This window comes from Cyprinus carpio, chromosome B12, assembly GCF_018340385.1.
Source record: "Cyprinus carpio isolate SPL01 chromosome B12, ASM1834038v1, whole genome shotgun sequence".
Taxonomy (NCBI): Eukaryota; Metazoa; Chordata; class Actinopteri; order Cypriniformes; family Cyprinidae; genus Cyprinus; species Cyprinus carpio.
In genome coordinates, this window is record NC_056608.1 from 18555734 (window position 1) to 18581677 (window position 25944).

The window sequence follows — 25944 nt, forward strand, 5'->3', positions numbered from 1 at the left end:
ATCTGTATATATTCTATATCCCACAATCCAACAGAGGATAAGAGGTACGGAGAATGGATGAGAATGGTTTTATGAGAAAATCTTACTGCACATATTTGTGAGAAAATCTGCATGCACGCATTTGTGAAAAAATCTGCCTACACGCATTTGTCAGAAAATCAAAGCCAAGTTTCCTCATAAAAAGGCAAATGAGTCTCACATGTAACACACAATACATATATTTGTCCATACCTCTGCATTTTCTCTCAAATAGAGTTTTGTATCTGCAAATCACTTTGCATTTGTTTGAAAGCTGAGTTTTTCTTTGCAAAGCAGATTGTGTTTATTTGCAAAACACTGCATTTGTTTGCTGAATATAGGCACAAAATTCGCTCCATATTGGATGGGCCACTTTTATGATTTATGCTGATATTTCATCCTTTTGGAAGCTTGAAATCATTATAAAGCGCAGTGATGGATGGTATACCGTAAGCTACTCCCAGTCTGTCAGTATAACAGAATATAATATATAAAGCAGAATTAAAGTTTATTTTTCTTTCCACTTTCCTGTTGATGTTTAATCCACATTCTTTTGTTAAAATGTCTTTTCCCTTATTGAACTACAATCCCACAATAAAAAAACTAATTTCCTTCTCATATTAATACACAAAAGCACACCAGAGACGCTGAATCGGGAACTTTAGCTGCTATCACATCTATAAGGAATTTGCTCTTGTAGTCATAAACCTACTGAAGTCTCTTTATTGTTTCTCTTCCCACTCAGAACAGCAGTAAAAGGCTCTCTTTGCTCCTTCGTCTGCCATGAGGCTGTGTCTGCAGCTGGCACATTCTCATTGTTTCCACTCTGACTAGAGGGAAAAAGCAAAAATCCACAATGTGCTGCTCTGAGAGAGAAGTAAAATAAATAAATTAATGCAATGGTTGGAAAATCTCATGGCAAGTTTGTTGGCAATGACTCCATCATTATGGTGACATCACCTCTCTGGCTGTGGCTGAGCAGCCCCTGTGGATTCATGGATTCAAATGTCACAGTACCCTGTTTTTATTACATTTTTTGCCTTTCTTAAGAAAAACCATAGTTAAAAAGAGCACTAAGTCTTGTTTTATCTTAGATGTCAAGGCCCAATCACAAGACACGGTGTGCGGCCTGAGACTAGTCAAATATGCTGTACTAGTTCTGATTGAGTTCTAGCAAAAAGATTTGTATTGATGGTGTGCCTTTTGTGAAGGAAAGAAACTTTGTGACTTGGTCTGCTGTTGCGTGTTTGACGGTGTGCGGCACAGACAAAAGCAATTTAGTGTCTGTGGTAATACTTAACCAGGAAACTATGTCAAAAATGTGTATGGGGTGCCCAGAAAGAGTGTTTTTGTTATTTTTCCCCTTTAAAAATATGCACCCATAGAGCTATACAATGCAACTAAACTTTCTTGTAATGGCCAATTTGTAAACAGTGGCAACAGTGAACTAATCTGCAAATCTATATGGAATATTTACATAATGATTTACAGTTTACAGCCTGGCTTTTCCCATAACAGAGTTGCATTTTTCCAACAGACGTTTTCCTTTAGGAACGTAGCAAGATTATTGTCTGGGTCTGTGCGTTTGCAGAGTTTGGAATAACAATTACTGCTGCTGTCAATCATTTAAACAATTTCCAGTAGTGAACAGAGTGAGGGTGCAGACATACTGGATGAGAATGAAAGCAGAAGAGCAAAACATTTATCCACTTATAATGTGGGCCCACTCTTTAATTTATATTAAGCGTCAATCCTGTATTTAGATGTAACATCCTGAAAATAGACAATATTTTATGGGCAACAGGTAAATACCATCTAGGAAGTGAAATTATATGCTTAACAAAATAATGTGTAGGAGAAATTACATGTTTTAAAACTACACAAACATAATTTTACGTTTGTAAATTACGGAAAAAAATCGTATTGTTGCTATTTATGGTTTCTGGTGGGTGACAATAGCATTTTTAGCATTCAGGGTCCAAATGCATCATTATTTTATTTTATTTGTTGTGAAAGAGCACTAATGAGTTACATTTTAAACTTTTGTGTCATTTAAAAGGCCTTCAAGCTCTCAAGAGGTTGGGGAGACTCCTGCTGGACAGAATAAAATATGGCGGGAAAAAGACAGGAAAGGACTGACTAGAAAATCAAACTATCAAAAACTGCCTAATATACTATATTATAGACTGACTAGAAAATCAAACTATCAAAAACTGCCTAATATACTATATTTTTATATATATATATATATTTTTATTGTGTTTATATATATATATATATATATATATATATATATATATATATATATAGATATATATATATATATATATATATATATATATATATATATATATATATATATATATATATATATATATGATATATATATATATATATATATATATATATATATATATATATATGTATATATATATATATATATATATATATATATATATATATATATATATATATATATAATGTGTGTGTATATATATATATATATATATATATATAATGTGTGTGGATCCTTTTTGCCTTCAGAACTATATATATGCAAAATCTTAACGGTAACATTAAGAAAAACGGTAACATTTTAACGGCACTAATATTAGGTAGACAATATTTGTGCTTAGCGCTAAAGAGACTGGCTGTGTCTAAAAACCTAGTGAGCGTCCTAAATAGGAAAACTTTTAGGGCATTTCTGCGAGCTCACGATGCCCAGAAATGCGGTATATGAATGAGGCTCAGTAGGTTTTCAGACACGACATATGTATGTGTACAGTTCACCGTGAGTGGAACAGATGTAACCTGGAAGAGGAAACACACACACACGCTGCAAAACAGACAAGTGATGTTGAGTGTGTACTGTGTAGTGGAGGAAGATTAGAGCTGTGTGAAACACCGCTGCAGAATGGAGGCGGACGATTATGGTAAGTTTTGCCTTATAAAGCGTTTTCAGACTGACACCGGCGTTTCAAAGTGCATTATAGCAGATTCATAGAATTTTGTGGTCAACTTAATATAATGTTGTTTTAGTCTAAATGAGGTCAAACGTACAGCTCGATAAATAACAAGTACACTTCACACTTCAGACACTTGCATGATGGCTGTGACAATACAACACTGTTAACCTAAGTTTGTTAGTAGGGCTCCATGTTGACACGACATTGACAAGTTACTACTGACTCAAACATTTGGTTTGCGTACACACGTCTTCTTTTTGAAAGCTAAAGTTAGTTAGAGATTTGTGTATGTGGTTTAAAAGTCATATTTAGTCTTTGACATCATAAAATTTGAAATGTTAGGCTATATGTTGTTAACTAAGGACAAGCGCAACTGATCTCATTCACTTAGATGCTGTATTTATATATCCAAAATGATTTGGTTTGAATTAGTTTTGAGGTGTACCTTAGAAGAATATTTTAGACTCAAAATCCTTTAAAGTACTTTATGTCTATGTGGTGTACACTGTGACATTTTTTCCACTTTTCATTGCTTTTTTTTTGTAGAATGTCAGAGTAGCAGAAATGATGTTACAGGATATCCTGTGTGAAAACAACAGACGCACCACAGCTTGCGGAGAGTGGTTAAATGTCTGTTTTTGTACAAGAGCGAAACATAAACTGGGTAAACTGACACCTGTTTAAGAGCAGTGAACATCTAAGCTCTTGACGTTTAGGCGATGCCAGACAGATTTCCTAAAGTTCAAACTCTAAAATGATTTCATGAGCAGCAGGAACTTAATGCACTACACCCACCTTAAATTCACGCTCTTAAGGTTGTACTGTGTGTCATTTTGATAACAACTTGAGTCATTTTAGAAATGACGGTTCATTAGTCCGTTAGACAGCACAACTATGAGCTTTAAGTCTTTGCACCTCTTTTGACTGGAGTGTGTTTTGTGGTCTTTATGGTGGTCGCAGTGTGAATAATTATGAGTGTCACTCAAATTTCACTATTCAAGTAAGACAGACAGACCATAATATAGTGTTAGACCAGTATATATTAGCAAGGCTGATAAATTGGTAAGTATTATAACCATCTAAGATTAACATCATTAGATGATAAATATGTCTGAATTGGCAGAGGTTTACTACTGACAGCTTTGTCAGTGGATAGTAAACAAACTCTGTCTTAACTTAATTATTTAACGCATTTCTAACTGTATGTTTAGAAGTAAGATAAAAATAGATTATCTAAAAATAATAAACAAATATGCACTTCCTTTTTTCTGTGGAACACAAAAAAAGGGATGTTAGAAGAAAGTGATTTGATTATTTAGTGAATTTTGAGTAAATGTTTCTTTTCATTTCAGTAGGTTTGTGTAAATCTCACTTGCTATAAATCTGTTATGCCTAGCATAGCGACCAAAAGCGACATTACATTCTGCAAATACTTAAAAACATAAATAAATAAAAAGGTGAATATTAAAGGGATTGTATTTACATTCACTTATCAACACAAACGAAAATATTATGAATAATCTTTCAATATTTTTCTGTCCATGAAATGAAAGTCAGTGGGGTCCAGAACAACATTAGAGCCCATTGATATTCATTGACATTCAGTATATATTTTTATTACACATAAGAAAATTGCACGTTTCTTACACGAGTGTGAGTAAATGGGTGAAATTTGGGTGAACTATCACTTTAAGATGAGATCAACACAGACCAACTTGGAAGCAAAATATTAAACATAACAAATAGAGAATGCGTAACACTAGTGGCCACAGAAAACAGATGGTTTTTGCACGTGTTGATAGTGGTGGTGGACCAAACAAACAGTGCTAGATTATTCTTCAGCCTCGGCGCATTGAAAACAAAGCCATGATAAACCCTTGACCTTTAGAAATGACCTTAAAATTTCTAGCATTTTTTGTAAGAGCATGTTTTGAAACTCAACCAACTTCATTTTCTTTCCTTATATCCCAGTCTTCGTTTTATTAATCCTGATATTTGATTACTAACAACACAACTGAATAATATTAATATTATTGAATATAAAGGAGTGTTTGGAGTATGATTTAGACTGACTGCACGTTAATGCAAGAGGAGGAAGTTTTATACTGCACAGATTTGCAGCAGTAGAATTTTCAATTGTACATCAGTTAGTTACTTAGTTTTACATCTCCCTGTCAGTGAAGAAACATCAAATGCAAGGTCAGCTTTTAAAATGATAATTTTAACTAGCCCTGTGTATGTGGACAGGTATGTGGGACTGGGATATGTCTCTCGTTACAACAGTTACAGCTGCAGACGTGGCAAAGTGTCACATCCAGGAAAGAGCAAAGCTGCACAGGAAACCTCTGAGTCTGTCCTCAACTTACCTCCTTCAGCCGTCACTCAATGATGTTAACTCCACCCAAGCAGCCTGTTGCTCCAGTTAGATATAGCAAGAGTCTGAAGGGAGTTTTGTTTTTGATGTACTCTCCCTGCCAAACTTTCTGCTGTCTATGCATTTTGGGGTTTACTTGTGAGCTGCAAATCAAGATGACTGTTTACAGTGATGACCGCACATATTAAGATCCATTTTAAGCTTCATCTAAAGTTGAAACTACCAGTGTCCTACTTTCCTGACCACCACTTGAGCAGGCTTACATTAACAAACAGATTCACTTTAAATTTGTTCCCTACTTAGACATCCATGTCAGTAAAATTATATGTTTGATCATTTACCAGAAAAGAAAAGAAAAAGGATACTAAACCAACTGATGTAGTACATTTTTCTTCCTTCAGATGTTAGAATGCCTAGGTGGATAGGTTTGGCGTCACAAATTGTGCATTTACAAAAAATAGCCAATAGATGGCATATATTTCCACAAAATATCCAGCTCCAAACTTTTGAGATGTGTTGTGGACAAGAAATAATCACAAAAGTGAAGCATGTCATACGATGATATATATCCACGTTGCCATGTGGTCCAAATAAATAAATACATATTAAATAAAAATATTAATAAACTTAAATAATATTTTAAAAACAGTATGACAAAAAATGAAAATGTGTGGACACCCCCCCCCCCCCAAAAAAAAAAATGCATAGACAATTTAAGAAAAAAATGCTTAAAATAAATAGAATCAAACTCTGAAACTTTGAAAGAATTTGGTTTTCTTTATTCTGTATAATTCCTTCAAAATGTAATTGAGATGAATGAGGACTTGGCAGATATATAGGATTAATAAAAACAACAGTAATGATTTATCTTAGAAAGGCATAAAAGTAGCCAAATCTGTTGTCTACATTGTCCAAGACGGTTAAATAATACTAAGTTTAATATCATACTAACACATTGATGGATTGATGCATGAATGCGCGCTTAGAAAAAAAGGTAGAAAGTTGTCACTGGAGTGTTATCCTATCCTAAATCTTAGCTTCTTTGTACCTTATTTACAGCTAAATAGTACATAATAGTATTCTTAAATGTACATATTAGTACTTAAAAATACATTTTAGTTCCTTAAGTGCACATATTTGTACCTTTTAAAAGGGTATTGCCCCAGTGACAGTTTTGTACCTTTTTTTAAAGTTTGCATAGAAATCCAATAGGATGTAGTGCTTACGTATGAGCTCTGAGTTTATTTGTGGTTGGCATAGTGACCACTCGGGGTTTGTTGCTTGATGCTTGGGGTTTGTTGGTCACTGAGGTTGCTTTTAACTCCTAAGGACCTCTCATGCTCAAGTGATACAGCGCTGTGAGCTCCCAGCTCTCCTCGAGAGACCGAGGCAGCAGAGCTTGGGCTTCTGGTACGTAGGCTGTTCACTGAGTATCATCTGGGATTCTAGCCATTAAACTGCAGGCCCTGCCTATCGGTTTACCCACCTCCCATTGTGTAGGTTTGAGGTTGAATCTCAGTTGTCACCAAAACAAGGTCCATCAAACCTCATTGTTTTTGTGTCATGATATAGAAAAAAATCTGGATACATTTTGTGGAATAAGAGACAATTTATATTTTACACTATAGGTTTAGGAATGTCATTGTCATCTGTTCTTTTTGTGTATTCTCTGTCTGTTATCATTTCCTGCCGAGAGAATAGATAAGGTTGCTGTTTCACTAAGGAAGTGAGATGTAAACAGATGTTGAACGATGCTGCATGTGTCCTCGGATGACATGCTTCCCTAGCGTTTAAAGGGCTAGTTCACCCAAAAATAAAAATCCTGTCATCATATACTCACCTTTATGTTCTTTCAAACCTGGAAGACTGACTTTTCTGTCTGTGGAACACTAAAGAAGATATTTTTCTTTGAAAAGTAATAAAAATAAAAAAAAATATTTTAAAGAAATTTGGGGTTCAAACAACATTGGACAAAATATCTCCTTTTTTGTTCAGTGGGAAAAAATGTAGCCTATACATGTGTGTATTTTGAATTATGTTTCGTTTTACATCATTCACCCTTTCTTCTCCAAGCACCCTTTGATTTCATCTAAAATATAGTGCTGTTTTTCCCCTTCTAAAGTCTCTCTAGCACTCGCTTATTAATCTTAAGCTCCAGAGAAGGAGAAATCTTCAAAAGACTGATCTGTTTTAAGATCAACTGAGATGAAATGGCAGTCTCCCTGCACGGGACAACTGGGACTCAGAGATACGGGTGTTAGGTCAGCAGCAACCAGCAGACATGACCACTTACCATTTGTCCTATCATTGAAATGGGTTAGATATAATCTGCCATAATGAACTACTGAAAAAGATAACAAACTTAAATGAACTGTTACTCACAAGATTTTAATATAGTTGCTTATACTGTATTCTGATTTCTGAAGGTTATGCTTTCATTATTGAGCCTCAAGTATAGATTTTTCCTTTGTCAGTACATTTAAAGGAGTTTAGTGTATCCGTAAATAAAGATTGTCATTATTTATTTACCTTAATGTCTTTTCAAACCTGGAAGACTTTCTTTGTTCTACAGAAGATATATTAAGGAATTATAAGCGATGCACTGATCATTTTCTATGCAATTACAATAAATAGAGACTGGAGGTTTCCGAATCAAAAACTGAATCAGTCACATTCATCAAAATATCAAGATTCAGTTGAATCACAAGATGAAACTTGATGTGGTTTTTGGAAGAATGAAAGTAATACAGATTTGGTACAACATGAGGGTAAATGATTTCAGATTGATTACAGTGATTACAGATGTTCATTTTTTGGGAAATGCTTCTTTAAGAGTTACATGAGGTTTTGTGTGTGTGTGTGTGTGTGTGCTTATTTATTTTGTGAGCTGGTTCATCTCTATAGGGTAAACAAACCCACAGATATCACAGATGCTAAATGAAAGCTTTTACTGCTGGTTGGCTTGGAAATGGCCTTTCATCATTGCTGAGTAGCTCTTCTACACTTATCTTCCTTTGAACCATATTTTTATTGTCTGTGCTTATACATTGTATTGTTTTACCTGATAAATATAATCAGGAATTTCACCTGTACCCTAATGTACAATGTATCCACTGGGGAACAGAAATGATCATAATACAGGGATACTCAAACTCTGGCTCATCACAACAGTCTGGATTTGTGGGGCAATTTATTTGCGTTTCCATTTGTGCACTTCAGCTGAGCATCACAACACCAGAAAACAGAAAGCTAGCTATTATAATGAACAAATCTGTCTAAACTGCAAGCCAGCGTGTCCATTATAATGCACTGTAGACAGCCTTGCTGATGATAATTGTCTTCTTGTTTTATTGCTTGTGTGCGGAGTAGACAGTGTAAAACTTGTATTTAAAGGATATCACAAAGTGTCTACCAATTTACTTTTTTACAAAGCAAAGCACTAGAATATGCAAATTTTGTAATTGGTTATTAGTACCAAGTATCAGGATGTTGTTGCATATTGAAACGGTCAAACCATCCTATATAATGTTTTATACACACACACACACACATATGCTTATATATATATACTTATATAATGCCTGTCTATCTTTTAAAAAACAATATTTAAATATGAGTGTGTATGTGATTTCTTCAGAAACTCTTTTTCTTTTGCACTTTTGTCTTGATTTATCCTCATTTTCATTTTCAGTTCTTGTGCATCTGTAGTCTCAGTTAATTAACAGAACAATTGGACATATTTGGGGCACATATGACTGGAACATATGGCCAAAAAAGTGTTCGTTTCAGAATGATGAAGCAGAAAAGTTCTTGGAATAAATATTTGATGGGAAACCCAAGCTTTTGACCATTATGGTTCAGAATCCATTCTTTTAGTTTCGCATTTCTGTGGGCCTTTGAAACAGATGGGCCAAATGAGCAACAGCAACGCTTAGTGAACTCTGCTAACGCCGGGCAGGTGTTTATTGGGTCTCTAGCTCTTCAGCTGTGCAGACACATAGAATTCGTGGCAAAGTCCTGAGTCTGCACCTACAGTTCCTCTGCCGTTTTCAGAACTACACTTGAGGCAAAGGTTAAAACATTGACAGTTTATGTTGGTGTGTTTTCTAATGCTTAAATTTTTACTAATTTTGGTGTGCTGAATAAACACAGGGTCTTCAGGGTTAATTTTGAGGGTGTCAGTGCAAAGAATCTTTTATTGTTTAGCACAGCGGCAGATATTGACAGTCGTATATGTCTTGTTAAAGGGCTTTGGAACAGAAGTGTTGTGAAATGTCTTGTTCCTGATGTTTGGGCACTCAGCTCACCAGGGAAAAGCTGTGTTTATAAAAGTCCTGCTGACTAACCTTTCAAATACAACTCGCATGTCATTTTCCCCTGTTCTTTTTTCCTCTAGCTGCGGGGTGCCCTCCCAGTCTCAAACGTTCATTTAGAAAAGACTGAAAAGAGAGAAAGGATTTTTTTATTTCTCTGTAGTCCTGAGTCAATGCAAAGGGTTGTGAACATTAATGTTTGTCTGTGAAGTTGTGATGGATTGTGAACATTAATGTTTGTCTCTGTACTTTTTTAACTTATACTATTATTCAACAAGTGATTTTTACATTGATACAAAAGATTTCTATTCCAAATAAGTGTTGCTTATTTGGACTTTCTATTCATCAAAGAAACATGAAAAAAATCCATCAGCTTTGGCATCATTTTAAAATATTCAAATACAGAACAAATTGTTATTTAGAATTGAAATAATATTTCACAATATTACTGTTTTTACTGTAAGTTATATATGTAATTATGTATTATATATTTTATATATATATATATGTGTGTGTGTGTGTGTGTATTATAATTTGCGTATAAATGTCTTTTTAAATTAGTGTTTTTAGATGAAAGGAGAATACAAAAGGACAACAAAAATCTGCTCACTTCCTAATAGTGGTGTAACCAGTTGTTTAAAGACCAAACAGTTGTAGGTTTATGAATGATCTCCATTGTAAGCCCAGGTTGTTGTAAAGGGACTCTTTGTAATATGTGTGCTGAGAATCACTGTGAATAATAGCTTCAGCTAAATGTCAAAATAATTATTTCAGTTTGATTTGTTGTCTATATTCTGAGCATGATGAAAGTTTTCGATCATGCTTCATTATTGGAAGGTGTCAGGAACCACTAGTAAACAGCTGAGAACTGATTTATTAAAACACGTATAAATAAGCTTTCCATTGATGTATGGTTTGTTAGAATAGGACATGGAAGGTTTAAGGTATTGATAGTGATCTTTTGTTAATTTATTAATGATTTTTGGCATAAAAGAAAAATCAATCTTTTTGACCCATACAATGTGTTTTTGGCTATTTCTACAAATGTACCTGTGCTACTTAAGACTGGTTTTGAGGTCCAGGGTCACATTTTATCTGACACCTTCAGGAATGGATCTTAGCCAGAGAAACAGGTCAGAAATTTTTTTTAAATGGGGAATGTAAAATGATAAATTAATGTAGTAAATTGATTATTTTATATTTGGGAGAAGCCTGACAGGAATTGTGTGATTAAACACATGGGTGTGAATGGAAGGAGAGGAAGGGTGTCAACTCACAAAAAAGGGAAAGAAGATAAAATGAGGAAAGTAAGTTGGAAAGTACTGCGTGGACTTTCCAGCAGGATCTCCCAAATGGCTCTCCTCTGAGACCACAGTTTTGGGATGTTCCCAAATGGTTTAATGGCTGCAAAACATTGTCAAATCTTATAATTGTAATACATTTACTTTGAAGAGCAAAACGTTGTTATATACTGTACAAACAGAATAGTTACACCTAAAAAGAAAATTCTCAAGTCATTATTTTGTGTTTCAAAGAAAAAAACAACAACAACAATATAATATGAAAGAATTTTCTTTTTTGGGTGACCTGTCCCTTTAAATTAGCGATTAACTAAAAGATCCTAGTTCATAAATGACTTGCAACATTCATACAATCAAGCTAGTCTCCAGTCTTTAAAAAGTTAAACATTTCTTTTTTTGACAAGCTGAGATTGTTATTTGAGGGTAGTGTTGTTCCTGTTTCATGACACATGACCAGAAACAAGTCAGCGATATCAGCTTACAGTTCAACAGTATTGCACACACAAGTCACACATGCTTTTTAGAAACATCGCACATGCATCCACATTTCTGTCGAGCTTGTAAGTTCAGCATGAATATGTACTGTCAACATTTATCTACAGAATATAGGGATTTTCAACCAAAACTCACACGAAAATATAAATTGTATAAAGTGGTGATTTGTATGAGTTCAAATGGGAGTTTTCACAGTGTTTCCATAGATGAACCATTTTGGGTTCCCTAAAGAAACTTTCAGTGAAAACTTCTTAAAAGAACCATTTTTGTCACACACCTTTTTCCACTTTAAAGAACCTTTAAAGTTTCTTCATGCAACCATCTATTATAAAGAACCTTTATTTTTGAGAATGAAGGTCCACCCATAACCCCGTCCCTCAACATAACCGTTACTGGGGCATAAGCAGATTGTTTAAAAGCATCCAAATAGATTAGTACAGATTAGACACAAATTTGTCAGAACATTTTTACAAATTGCCATGATATTGTGTTGCGATTTTCATCATGAAAGACATTTCTTGTAATACAAAGTTTTTAAAATGCCTCTGTGAACAAGCAATTACCATAGAAACAACCACACAAATGCAAAATGCACTGATGCAAAAGCACCAATCTGAGAGCATGTGGGTTTCAGAGGGTCTCAACCTAGCACAATGCACACGTGTCTGCAGGCGTACATTTATAGATGGGGTGGGTGATCTCGTGATTCTCCATGAGTAAACATATACATGCCCTTCAAAACCACGCATGGCTCAGATGCCCGAGATGGTTGAGCTCTGACTAAACTGCCCTCTGTGCTTGTGGGAGTGAGTGGGGAGGTGTTCTGGGAGGTGTTGATGAGCTTGTGCTTATGTCTATGTAAATCATTCTCCATCAAAGCAGTTCAGTGCCACAGCAGAGACTTCAGTGTCATAGACACAGAAAGCCCTGAATGGTAAAGTGGCAGTGAGTACTAAGAGAGAGAGAGAAGAAGGAGAGACAATACAAGGAGAGAAGTCAGTGAGTGAGATTGCGAGACCAGCGCACAGTGGAGCGGAGAGCAGCGTTGTGGACCTGCGCTGCCTTCAGAGGTCTTTGCTTTGGAATCTGTCGGACAGCAAAATACATGATAAAGACACGTGTAACATTAAGTATCAACATTTCAACAAGTTCTGCTTTCGCACAAAAGGGGAATTAGCTTGTGTTTTCTTTCTCATCACTCACAGGGACTTACTTCTCACAATCGCACTTTTATATTCAAAGTGAAACGGGGACAGTTGAGATATGGGGACGGTGAGCGAACTCTGTGCGTCGAGCTTCCAGGCGTTCTTGTGTCCCACAGTTTGCCCGGCTCCTCCAGCAGGTGGGTCTGTCATTATGTGCATGTGCTGGGGAAAAAAATGGTGTAGGATTTCCTTTGAAACAATTTTCAATCAGAAATCGCTAGTGAATTTCACAGCAAGTAACACATTGAATTAAATGTGACATTTTGAAGTAGAATGACTGAAATTGTATTTACTACAATAATCTTTGCTTTATTTACAACTTTAATAAGTCATTTTTACAGTGAAATCTTTTTCAGACTGTTTAAAGGGGTCATGAAATGCATTTTCAGATCTTTATGAAGGTTAGGAGGCTAGCATCTAAATTTTTTTTCTCACCAAAAACTTCAAATGAAGAGTTCAGATGCAAAAGCATCTAAGTGCCAAATTGCAAGAAAATTTCAAATGTTATTTAGAGGCTTTTGCATTTAAACTCTTCAGATTTTCCATAAATTGTCATTCTCTGTCAAACACACTCACCGATAGCCTTCATACAGGGCAGAGTGCTGTCATGCAGTGCCGTTGCGCTACGGTCATCCCGAGTTCGAATCCTGACTCTAGGACCTTTCCTGATCCCGCCCCCGATCTCTCTCCCACTTAACTTCCTGTCAGTTGTGATCTGTCCTATTGTAAAAAAGGCTAAAAAAATAAGGCACTTCGTTAGATTTCTACACAAAGATAGTTGAAAAAACAAGCAGCATGTTGCGCATAATTAAGAAAACATTCCAAAATAAACTTCAGCCATGTGTATCCAACAATTCGATCTTTCAAATAAGTATGCACTGTTTTTAGAGGGGCAGTTTGTCTACATCCAGGAACAGAGCAACTCCTGACAATCTTTCTAGACATTCCCTCACAGCAGTATCAGTGTTGTGATCGAATGATAGAGATGAGTTTTTAAGAGCACACCTCCTCGATTTACAGTACACATGAATGTTAAAGGGTGTATAGAGAAAAATCGTCAGGATTTCAAATCACATTTTAACCTTGGGAGTTACCTTTGAGGAATGAAGCACACAGCATTTTATTTCCATTTCATGAAGTGATGCACCCATAATGCTGGAACCATTTGAGATCTGAGTCACGTGCAGCTGCGTGTTATCAATCTAGTGTTGTTGCCGTGGTGATAAACAGTGTCCCTGGATCATAGAAATGTTGGATGAGAAACGGAGCTGCCGTCATGGTCATGTAATGTGAGACGAATCATTTGTTTTGTTGATAAAATGTTGCTGGGCTGTTAGAATAAATGGTTTTGATATAATTACTGTTGGAACACTAATAATAGTGTCACCATATGATGATCGTGACATGTCCACCTGTTGCCAACTGACCTTCAGTCGTGTCCTCTCTATATATACTGTATATTTATAGTAATATGATCAGGTTTCACTGTGGACTTCGCCTGCACTGTTCTTCATGTGCTGAGTCCTGCATGCTTCTGTTTATTTGTTGGTTTTAGCGCTCTCTGCGGGTTTATGCGTGTTTGTTGCTCATTAGTGAGGTTTTGTGTGAATTAAGTGTTAGAGCTGCTGAGACAATCACTAAGTGAGAACGAAGAGGAGAAACTCTGTGAGAGAGAGACAGATGAAGGGGCGGGACTGCTGAAGATCCTATTCTGGGTTAATTTTGTTTTTGACATAATAAGAAAAAAATCAGTGAAGGGTGTAGATCACTGGGTTTTTATGTTGGTTGGTTTTTCTCAGTTTTCTTCTTGCCATCTGTCAGAATTCAATCACAAAATCCCCTAATGGCCCTCAAAAGATGCAGATTTGAAAATACAAATGCCTGTTTGGATAGACTTACTGGTTGGTGGTTAATTGCTCAAGATGCTTAATGGAGTTTTCACTTGTGTTTCCTGCAAGTATCAACTTTGTCTCAGATTCTCCTACGATAGATGGAAATGAGGCTATTGATGCCATAAAGTAAACCCCCAGGCGCACCAACAACAACTATAAAGATAACTATTAGTGTCCACACCAATGGATGATAACATTTTTATTATATTATGTAATGTTGTCACTTTAAATGCTTGTCAGATGGATTCTTGGCTCATGTTTTTTTTTTATCATCAGCTGGAAATGTATAAGTGATTCAAACAATATTGTTCCTCTGTGTCAGCATTATTAGTTATGGTGAAGACTTCTCTATTCTCAGAATTGTATTTATAGTTACAGTTATCACCGATGTGAACATAATATATAGCTGTAAAATAAATTCTAGATAGTATAGTTCAGATTTGTTGGTCGTTTCAAATCATTTGGAAAGTTCTGATAAATGTTCATATTGAAAATGCTAGTGTTTAGACTGAGAAATTGATCTTTGTTGAAACTCTAGAGAAAATGTAAAAAAGGAAGCCAAAAATCTCAGTTTGCTTTCCATTTAATTTCATTGCAATCTAGGAGAAACAACTAAAATATGTAAGATTTTACATCTGTGTTTTTCTTTACTGTTGGCAGAGGCATGGCATAGTCAACTCTATCTCATGGCCAATTTGTACATATTTTACAAGGTGGCTAATTCATATGAATTCTTACGACCTCACTCGTATGATTTTGTACCATTTTCTCTTTGACTGATAAGTATAGGGGCGGGGTTAGGTGTGGTCCTTCGTACGAATTCCTACGAATTTGCCACCTTGTAAAATACAAGTATGTACAAATTGCAGTGAGATCAGGCTGGGCATAGTGGGTTGTAGGTTTTAGTTTGGCCTACAATATGTATTTTGATTGTCCTGTAGTTGAAGCCCCAGAAATAAAAATACAAACAAAACATTACAGTTATAGAATGTATGAAGTAGTTTTTGTGTTTACATATTCAGTAAAGTAACTTGGGCCTTCCCCATCAATATCACTATTTTTTGGATTTGATAGATGGAAATTGACCATAAATCAGTGCACTATATTATATGTGTTCTTATATTGTTAAATGTACCCCAGTAATAATGCGGTGAATGAACAATGCATTAGCTATAATTAGAGATGTAATGACAGATAATAGATTTCTATTCTTATGCTATTCTGTTCGTAGAATAATTTCTTTAATTTTGACCTGGTCATTCTTCACCCCTGGGGGAGTTTACATCACACTGTCTGGATTGTGTTAGTACCTCCACCCATACACAGACACATACACACAACATAGCAAATGTTGGACACTACAAAGACACTTTTCCTGATTTTATGTCATGCTCATCAGAATAATATCAACTGATCATCACTGGTAAGGTATTTATTTTACTATTTACACTTAAACTATAATTTAACTGCAGTAATGTTCCAAAAGTGATTTGAGCATTGAGATTTTTCACTGTTTGTATCAGTCCGCTTGTCTGTGTTTGCATGATCCAGACAGTCTTTCAGTCTGTGTATTAGTGGTTTGGATTTTTCAGTGAATTTCTGCAAATTACATAGTTATGCAAGTGTTTTTTAATTGAGCCAATGAATCATTCACTCCACCAAATCATTCCAAAACACTGATTCATTCAGGAACAAAATATTGTTTCTTTGTGCTGTTCATATACATTGGTTGTTATTTGCTTTACCAAGCTGTATTTGCTTGGTAGCGCAATATTTACAATATTTTACATAAAATGTGAATTACTCAATGCTAACTTCTTATATATTGCATATTGAACTGTGCTAAATATAAAATATATTCACTGAAGCTATGCCCTAGTTTCTTTGTTATACATTTGAAAGAATGTATTTGATTCATTTGGGTAAGGCACAAGAATTAAGAGTCTGTCATACAGAAACCGTGACTTCTTTTTCTTTATAAAATATATGCATGTAATTCCATTTTAGCAAGTCATTTGTCATTGCCAAATAACTTTTTTTCTTAAAAAATGGACAGAAAATTCAGTGCATCCTTTTGCATGCTCTTTCATTTCTCCAGAGTTTGGCAAACTCCAGTGTTTTTCAATCCAGTGAAAAGGGAAGTCATTTACTTTGAGTATATTACGGACTGTTCCCATAATGACACTTGAGAATCAAAAAGACAAATATCTGTGTCAAGCTGCTCTCCTGTTCAGCACAGACTGTCATATTCAGTTCAATCCGATTTTATTTATGTAGCCTTTTAGAATTCATAAAGTGTATGTACAAAAAGTGTGTGTTTTCCATGAAACATTCTGTTAACTGCTCAGAGAGGAGTGTCAGAGTAATATCCATATGGAAGTAGTATACAGATATAAGATTATACAGTGAAGCAGACATAATGAATAAGTAATTACAATAGAAGGACCTATTTCATTAGACATTTCTCTCTTGGCTGATCATTATCTTAACAAATAGCTTCACAGATTTCAACTACTATTGTGTTTTATCATTAGTTAAAAAACAATATTGTGTGTTGGATGATTATTATATTTGGGAATGTGTTAGTTGATTTCAACTACAGTGACCGATTCTTGGAACACATCTGTATTTTTTTCTTCCACAGGAGCAAGGTGCAATTGAGAGGCCCATTAAATGGACCGAAAGCTTTTTACTATAAAAGTGCTGGTGTGAGAGTCTATCTGTGTGTGTACTGAGAAATCAGGCTGTGCAAAAAACTTTAAGTGAGTGTACCTTCACTTAAAGTTCACTCCAAGTCAGAAACAAGGATTGTAAGAAGGCATAATCAAAAGAAATGGGTCAGGAAGTTTGAACGTGGGAATGCGAGAATAGAGAGGGATTTTGTGAACCACTGTTCAGAGAGGAGGAAGTAGATTGTGTAATAATGAGAGTTTCATCTCTCATATACTTTTATTCGCACACTGTGATTCAGACGTCACGGGCGACTCACTCATTTCAAATTCTAATCATGATGAGTCAGTAAGTTAATCAACCGTTCTCTGAATGAGTAGTGTTTTATCACCACCTCCAAATTCATATGTGGCTAATTAAGGAGTTTTAAAGAGGCTTAGAGATTTAATGTTTGTATGTTTGTGCTGTACAATTTTAGTTTCTTAATGAAGTATGCTTTAGAAGAGCTGATTTCCTGCACACCAACAAAAATACTTTTTCTAAGTCAAAATATATCCGTACTGCGAGATTTGTGGGAAAAATCTAGTGGTGTTTTTTTTTTTTTTTTTTTTTTTTTTTTTTTTATAAAAATTTAAATGAAAAATGTGATACTTTTTTTTTTTCAGGTTTGCTGTGCTAGTTTGTAGGGCTGCGTAATTTGGCCAGAATTTTGCCATTTGTAATATGGTTTTAAAATAAAATAAAATAAAATTAAATTAATTAAAATTATGATTATTATTACTAAATAAATATTACTGAAAAAAAATATATAATCTAGAAGGAAAGAAAAATAATATAATTTTATTTTACATTGTAACTGGATATTGCAGTATTAATTTTGCAGTCTTAATTTCTTAATTTTCACACATTAAACCATCCAACTTTTATATTGTTGGAAAACCACAGACAGTATAAATGTGCTAAACCATATCACAATTTCATTTTTATTTTGATTAATCATGCAATTCTATTTTAATTCCATTAGTCATGAATCTTTTCCAAACCAGGAATCATGGTCAAAAAATTCACTGAATCCTTTATGCATTTTCAGATAAAGTTTCTTTAGCTATCAGACAGTCTCCTCCTGTATACGCGTACACATGAGGTTCTTGGTCATAGAAAGCTGCAACCTGAGAATACGTTACTTACGTTGCATTATACATTGTGCGCATTATGTAATGCAACAATGTGTGACATCAAACCGCTCCTACATTGCTGTGTATCATATAATATAATATTAGATCAATAAATCAAATCAAATCAAATCACTTGGGTGAATAAACCTAAACATAGCTTACTTATAGTTATCACTGCATATTAAGCTGAGATAGTAAAAAGTATTTTAACCTCACAAAAATTAAACACTTAATCTTTAGCTTAAACACACACAGAGGGCAGCTGCTCTCAGAATGAGCCTCATAACAAGCCGCTACACTTGAACCAAATTTGACCTGCTAGTTTGCCTAATGCATCCTATTCATGCATATTTATAAAAACTAAAACTAATAAAAACACTCACACAGGACAGAGTTCAATTATTTGATGTTTTGGGTGTTAAACTTATTGTAGCTGCCACTGATAAAAATGCCTTTGGTCATGAAGAATGGTGATGGAAAAGCTGTTTGATTATGTGACTGAAATTGTGTGACAAACACTAAAAAGATGAAAAAAAGTATGAAATGACCTCTTGAAATAATCTTCCAGGTGCATCTCTGTTAGATAGCTCTAGAAAGTTGGATTGAGAATATGTATGCTTGAGAACAACAGAAAGAAGAGAGAAAGTTACTATAGCGTAAAGGGGTTATGAAGACGAGAATGAGTGTGTGAGAGGAGAGAGGTGTGATATGAGTGAAGTGACTCATTTTTGGACTGTGAGCCCATATTATCATGCTGGAGGCAAGTCAGTGCTGCCCACTCATGGATCTCCCATGATGCCGGTGTGGTGGCCCACCAGTTCTTCTGAGGGAGTCACCGTCTGTGATGATAAACAGTGAAGGTCAAAACAAATCTTATTTAAATCTCAAATCTCATCTCTCTTTCTAGCTCTTTTCCAAAACCTAATGAGTTGCCTCGCTGCCTACAGCCTACACAAGCAGCTGCTTTATATGACAGCAGACTGGAATTGGACTTAAGTTGAGTGATTTTCAACACTTTTCAGGAATTCATACAAATAGCAGTTTGTATTTGTAGCTCTTGGGTGATTCATCAACTTAATACTTGATTTCAATATATAGTCGTCATGTTAGGAATGGCACAAATATTTAAGTATATTTAGGAACTTTTTGAACTCAATGAAAAACATTCTACATATGAACTGTACATGCGATACTTGTGTGAAAAGGTATCTTTTAAGGGACACATTTTGGAACAGGATTTTGTGTTAAGAGGTTTTGGAACCGAGCTTCTATCTATAAATCCTTAAATTTCATTTTCTTACTAGTCCTCTGGAGCCTCTTACTGAACTCTGCCTTTCCAAAGAAGATGACCAGCCACAAAATCTACTATTCTTGGGCTCTCTCCTTTATTGCATCTTCTTGACAAGTTAATATCTAACTCCTGTCCCTAAAATCTGTCCCTCATTCTCAAACCTCATCATCTCTGATTTCCATCCGGGATGAGCGGTGAACAGTATAAACGTACACAAGGCAATTTCATCTAATAAAAATTTCCTTCTCTGTCAGAGTCTTAAAGGAGTAGTTCAGCTAAAAATAAAAAGTAGATCATTATTCACTCACCATCATGTCAGTGCTATCCCTTATGACTTTCATTAAGTTATACAATAGCTTTCTGTGAGGAATGGACTGAAATGTATTTTATTTAATAATCAAATAATCTTCCATTTCAATAAGCAAAAGAATCATAGATTTTCTTCCATTTCAATAAGCAAAAGAATCATAGTTTTTAAAAGACTTCAAAAGAGCGGCCAGGATATTATTTCATTGGCGAGTAAATAATGACATCATTTTCATTTTTGGGGGAATTATTCATTTAAGCCAGGTCTCTCTTTGACCCTATGGAGCACCCCTGCTATAAAGGCCATAGGACCATGGTGCATTTTAATATGTGATCTAGTTGGGTTCTGGAGCTGCAGCTGCCAAGGCATTGAGTAATGACATCATAAACACAGAGACAGCCTCTGGGCTTTCTTGCTACTGTCTGACGCTTTGCTCTGCTCTGCTCCAGATGTGGACTTTATTGGAACAGGCCATCAGCATCCCGAGCACTGCCATGAGCCATGTTCTACAATATGTTTGAAATGAGGAAGAATACAGTATCTCACATGTATATACGGTATAAATGTAGCAAAACCCTGACACAAACTTTTCAGAATAACTGTTTTATTAGATGTGGGAGATCATCCTGTCACAGACTACCACAGAGGATCAGGTGGATTTATTGGCATAGTATCACAAGAATCTCAGTTCTTCACAGTTGGGCAGGTTAATGTTAATTTAACCTGCCCACTTCTGTTGATCTGTATACGTGCATCTAGTTTATCACTGTCGTTATATTAAATTTTTGTGGCTTTGCTCTTGATTTTGCTCTCATGTAGTTTTGTTTAAAAACCCTCGTCTTTCTTTTTTATTAAATGTCATCTCAAACTGTAATGACTCATAATTGGAACATCTGAAGAAAATGTCACTTTGATCAAAAGTGACATTAAAAACATTTATAAGACATATCAGAAGATTTCTATTTCAAATGAATGTTGTCTTTTGAACTTTGAACTTTTGAACAGTATATTTAAAAAGGGATATTTTAAATTTGAATAATAAAATTTTATACAATATAACTTTCTCTTCCTTTAGTTTCATACTCTTGGCACACTCAGCATGGCTCTATTTGTTCAGCAAAATGTATTCTTCTGTTATTTCCTTTACTGTGTCCATAGAAATGGTTTGTGCTCTGAATCTTTTACCATGACATGGAGAGCATTAGCATAATTCAGCTGCCGTCTTTGAGAGGGCTATTTCAACAGGTTTCTTATTTAATCATGCAGCTGCTGTGTTTGCTCTGACGTTTAATTCTGTACTGAAAACAGAACAGCCCACCATGCCCTTGTGATGCAAATGTCCGCACTGACCTCAGTCATCACTAGACTCCACACATACGGACAGCTTAGATATTGATTAAGTTTGTTCTCAGTTGTTTTGTGTCGCAGAATGATAGTGTTTAATTGGTTAAGAGTGAGAGATCTTTTTATGAAGTTAACGTTAAAGTTAAAGACAAGTTTGGGTAGACGGATGGATTTAATTTTAGCATTTGTGTGTTTGTCTCATTTGCTATCATTAAGTTGTATTATTTCATGTATCTGATATCATCTATCTGCCTCTCTTCTCTAAATATACACATTGTTGTCAGCCATTAAAAAATCCATTATATACAGAGATAAGAATGTTCACTGTTTTTCTCTTTTTCTGACGGCTTTGGAACAGGTGTGGGTTCATAATAAGTGTCTTTTACACAGCACAGTGTGTTCTGGGAAATACAAGTGAGAGAAGGAATGAGGGATTCAGAGAGACATGCAGAGAGAGAGAGTGAGAGAGAGTGAGTAGTAGTGAGATGGTATGATAACTGTTTATTTTGGTCTGTCTCCTGGCCTTCAAATGCCTTGAACTCAAACCACTTGGCGACAACACTGCTAATTCATTCTTAAAATATATACCAATCCTTTCAGCCCTGTAATCTATTCTTGATGGTAGTTAGTTAGGTAGAGAAATGTTTACGAACGGTTTCAAACTTTAACCTTAGCTTTCAGAGTGTAGGAAAAATCCTGCTGTTCCAAAACCTAGTCAGCTGCCAATGAAGGCAGTGTTAAAGGCGTTATAGGCATGATGATATCTTCTTTAGTAGCATTTAGGTTGCATTTCAAGTTGCATATTCTTCTCTGAGAATGCAATCCTGTAATGCATTTCAACAAGCCAAGTCAAAACCCATCCAAAACAGAAGATGAAGCAAGAGAAATTACATTACTTTCATTCTTAAAGTCAGCCTGAAATGAAAATTTCTGTTTTCTAAACACGTTATTGATCAAAAATCAGAAACATTTGTTTTCACCTTGTAATTTTTGTTAAAATTGTCTAACCTACTATAGATCTCCTGGTGAAATTACAGATTCTCTCTGGTGATGTATATCAGATTTCTCCAATCATTTAGTCCATTTAAACTCCACCTTTTTTTCTTTTTTTCTTTCTTTTTTTCTTTTTTTTTTTTTTACATCCAATCAACAACAAGTGGATTGAACCAAGTCCCACCCTACATTTTTTGTTTTCCAGTCTTCTGTTTTATTCTGATGTACATCACAATACAAAAGAAGATCTGTCACTACTTCTGTTTCATTGTGACTTTTTATACTGTTGTTTTTTTTTATAAAATAGTTGACTCTAACTGTAAAATATGTATTTTTATGCTTTTTAAAGTAAAACACCATTACTTTGGTGACATGCTAATGCAAACATTATTGAAATAGTACTGTGTGAATGAGTTTTAAAATCCACTACTGTATCATACACACAGATCCTCTTTGTTAATCAGAGTACAGTGTGTAGGCAGTCAAAGGTTTATGAATATGTCCTGACCCCTACATAGTGGATGGAATGACCTTTTTTCTATAACCACAGCCTTCGCAAAACTTTGTGTGTAGTAACACCTGCAATGAAGGGCAGATCTGATTTTATGAGTATGGCATCTTGATGCTTTGAGCTGCAGATATGTGAACTGACCTCAAAAGTGTTGAATGCTGTGCAGCTTTAATAAGATACTCTGACGGCTATCTCATTTGGCATTTAAATACAGCCTTTAAAAGATAAATGCTTAAGTTATTTTCTCGAACCTGGTGCTTAGTAATTTAAAAGCAGCAGTCTGAGAAAGGATGCAGCTTAATGGATGTTAAAAAGAAATGTCTCATAAATATGTTATATAATGTTGTTATATATGCATGAGTGCAACACACACACACACACACACACACACACACACACACACACACACACACAACAAAAAAAGATATATTATCTAGATTTATTATCTATGTTGTTTTTTTCTATTGTTTCTTTTTAATATATATATATATATATATATATAATGTTGTTTTTTTATATTATCTAGAATATATATATATATATATATATATATATATATATATATATATATATACACACACACAGTACAGGTCAAAAGTTTTGGAAACATTACTATTTTTAATGTTTTTGAAAGAAGTCTCTTCTGCTCATCAAGCCTGCATTTATTTGATCAAAAATACAGAAAAAACAGTAATATTGTGAAATATTATTACAACTTAAAATAATAGTTTTCTATTTGAATATACTTAAAAAAAAAAAATTTATTCCTGTGATGCAAAGCTGAATTTTCAGCATCATTACTCCAGCCTTCAGTGTCACATGTAACATCCAGTCTATCACATGATCATTTAGAAATCATTCTAATATTCTGATTTATTATGAGTGTTGGAAACAGTTCTGCTGTCTAATATATTTGATGAATAAAAGGTTAAAAAGAACTGCATTTATTCAAAATAAAAAAAAATTCTAATAATATATATTCTAATAATATATTTTCTTTACTATCATTTTTTATCAATTTAACACATCCTTGCTGAATAAAAGTATTGATTTTATTTAAAAAAAGAAAGAAAAAAAAAAAATTACTGACCCCAAATTACTGACCAGTAGTGTATATTGTTATTACAAAATATTTATATTTTAAAAACATAGCTTCTTTTTTTTTTTTTTTTTTTTATTCATCAAAGTATCCTAAAAAAAGTATCACATGTTTTGAAAAAATATTAAGCAGCAGAACTGTTTCCAACTTTGATAGTGAATCAGCATATTAGAATGATTTCTAAAGGATCATGTGATAATGATCCTAAAAAATTCAGCTTTGCATCACAGAAATAAATGATAATTTAAAGTATAATACATTTAAAAAATAATTATTTTAAATTGTAATAATATTTCACAATATTATTTTTTTTTCTGTATTTTTGATCAAATAAATGCAGGCTTGATGAGCAGAAGAAACTTCTTTCAAAAACATTAAAAATAGTAATGTTTCCAAACTTTTGACCTGTTCTGTATATATATATATATATATATATGTATATATAGATACATATATGTATATATAGATAGATAGATAGATAGATAGATAGATAGATAGATAGATAGATAGATATATTAAATAGATAGATAGATATATAGATAGATATAGTTAATTGTTCAGTTTTGATTTGTAATGTTAGTTTGTTTTGGGTTTTTAATGTTTTTCGAATTACATTGTGAGTTTTTGAATACTATTTTGCAGCTAAGTGCAGCTGTGTTGTCATCTTTTCCAAGTTTGAAGGGCATTTTCTCAGTATGACTATGTTCAGTAAATGATGGAATCAATGCTATAAATCTGGGGGGAACGGTTTCCCTCACATTGTGATATTTAGGACAAATCAGCAGAAGGTGTTTCTCGTCCTCTATTAGCTGTAGATCACAGTGTCTACAGATCCTCTGCTCTTGCTCTGTCCATGTGTCTATGTCTTCCTCTCTCTATTTCTAAATCATGGTTACTTAATATGTATTTAGAGAATTTGTCTCTCTTTAAATGGTTTAATTAAAAAATAATTGGTGAATTTAGTGATTCTGTTGGGTTGAGTAGTATTGGAGTTCATTTTGAAGGTCAAAGTTTGTTTTTAGTGATTCACTGACTCACTTGTTTTGTTCCTGAATGAATCATGAATGAAGCGCTTCAATGAAGGATTCATTGACTCATTCGTAAAGACAGTCATTTGTCGCCACCTACTGGCGAAACTTTATAACCGGCTTAAAGAATCATTTAAAAAAAGTCCCTGTTATTAATAGACAGACTAGAATAATTATAAACGTTATTCAATAATGTAAATATTTTTATGTCTTATCTATTACTATATGTATTTTCTAATTACTAGAACGCTGTGATCAATCAATTTTTATAACTGGTTAACGTTCAAGGGCTATTCAATAGTGTTTCAGTCCTGCTTTGGTTGATAATATTGGTCTATTGTATTTAATTTTTGCAGATTGCTGTCCATTAATATATACATAAGGATAATTGTTTCCTTGCAGTTTCATATTTTCTGTAATGCATTCACAGCACTGAGATCTGTTTGGCATTAAGTTACGGGACTTCAGAATTAGCCAGGGTGAGTTTAGTGTTAAAGTTATAAGGTGGAAATTATATTTAAATGTATTCAGACTGTCTCACTAAGGATTGTGATTAAGTCTCACATCTGCTTTGCGTTAAACAGAAGACTCTGTGTGCTGGAACTGGCTTCTGCTGCACACACACACACACACACACACACACACACACACACACACACACACACACACACACACACACACACACACACACAATCGGAATACAGAATCAGCATAGTGAATCAGAGGAGTCTTGTCTGTATTTTAGCTGTGTCTGCTGGGTAAAGCAGCATCAAGTAAAGGCACTGCTTCTCCCTGAGGAGTCTCACCTCATTTCATTTCTCTCGCCTGGTCTTCTGCTCAGAAGATGTGTTACCTGCAGTTTCAGAGAGCAGGGGTTATACATCAGAGTTCAGATAACACATACTTTCTCCTCAAAGGCAGCATTTATTTTGCTCATGTACACAGATCAAACAACAAACACA

At 34.5% G+C, this 25944-nt stretch overlaps 1 protein-coding gene and 1 long non-coding RNA gene across 4 annotated transcripts in view; one reads left to right on the forward strand and one right to left on the reverse strand.

Annotated features, from left to right (window-relative positions):
• The first annotated feature begins 2781 nt into the window (after positions 1 to 2781).
• Positions 2782 to 25944, forward strand: part of LOC109046093 (cytohesin-1) — a 60392-nt gene continuing 37229 nt past the window's right edge. The window contains exon 1 of one of the 3 annotated variants that reach the window (XM_042735856.1): positions 2782 to 2951. In XM_042735856.1, the coding sequence (XP_042591790.1) occupies positions 2933 to 2951 (19 nt within the window). In that variant the 5' untranslated portion in view covers positions 2782 to 2932. Of the gene's footprint in view, positions 2952 to 12674; positions 12810 to 25944 lie in introns of those variants that run through there. The other 2 variants (XM_042735858.1, XM_042735854.1) reach the window with 2 other exon arrangements.
• On the reverse strand, positions 12413 to 13867 carry LOC122139255. The gene is made up of 4 exons (XR_006156142.1): positions 13767 to 13867; positions 13249 to 13407; positions 12681 to 12834; positions 12413 to 12553 (listed from the first exon to the last, which is right to left on the reverse strand). It is a non-coding gene; the product is annotated as an uncharacterized LOC122139255 (long non-coding RNA).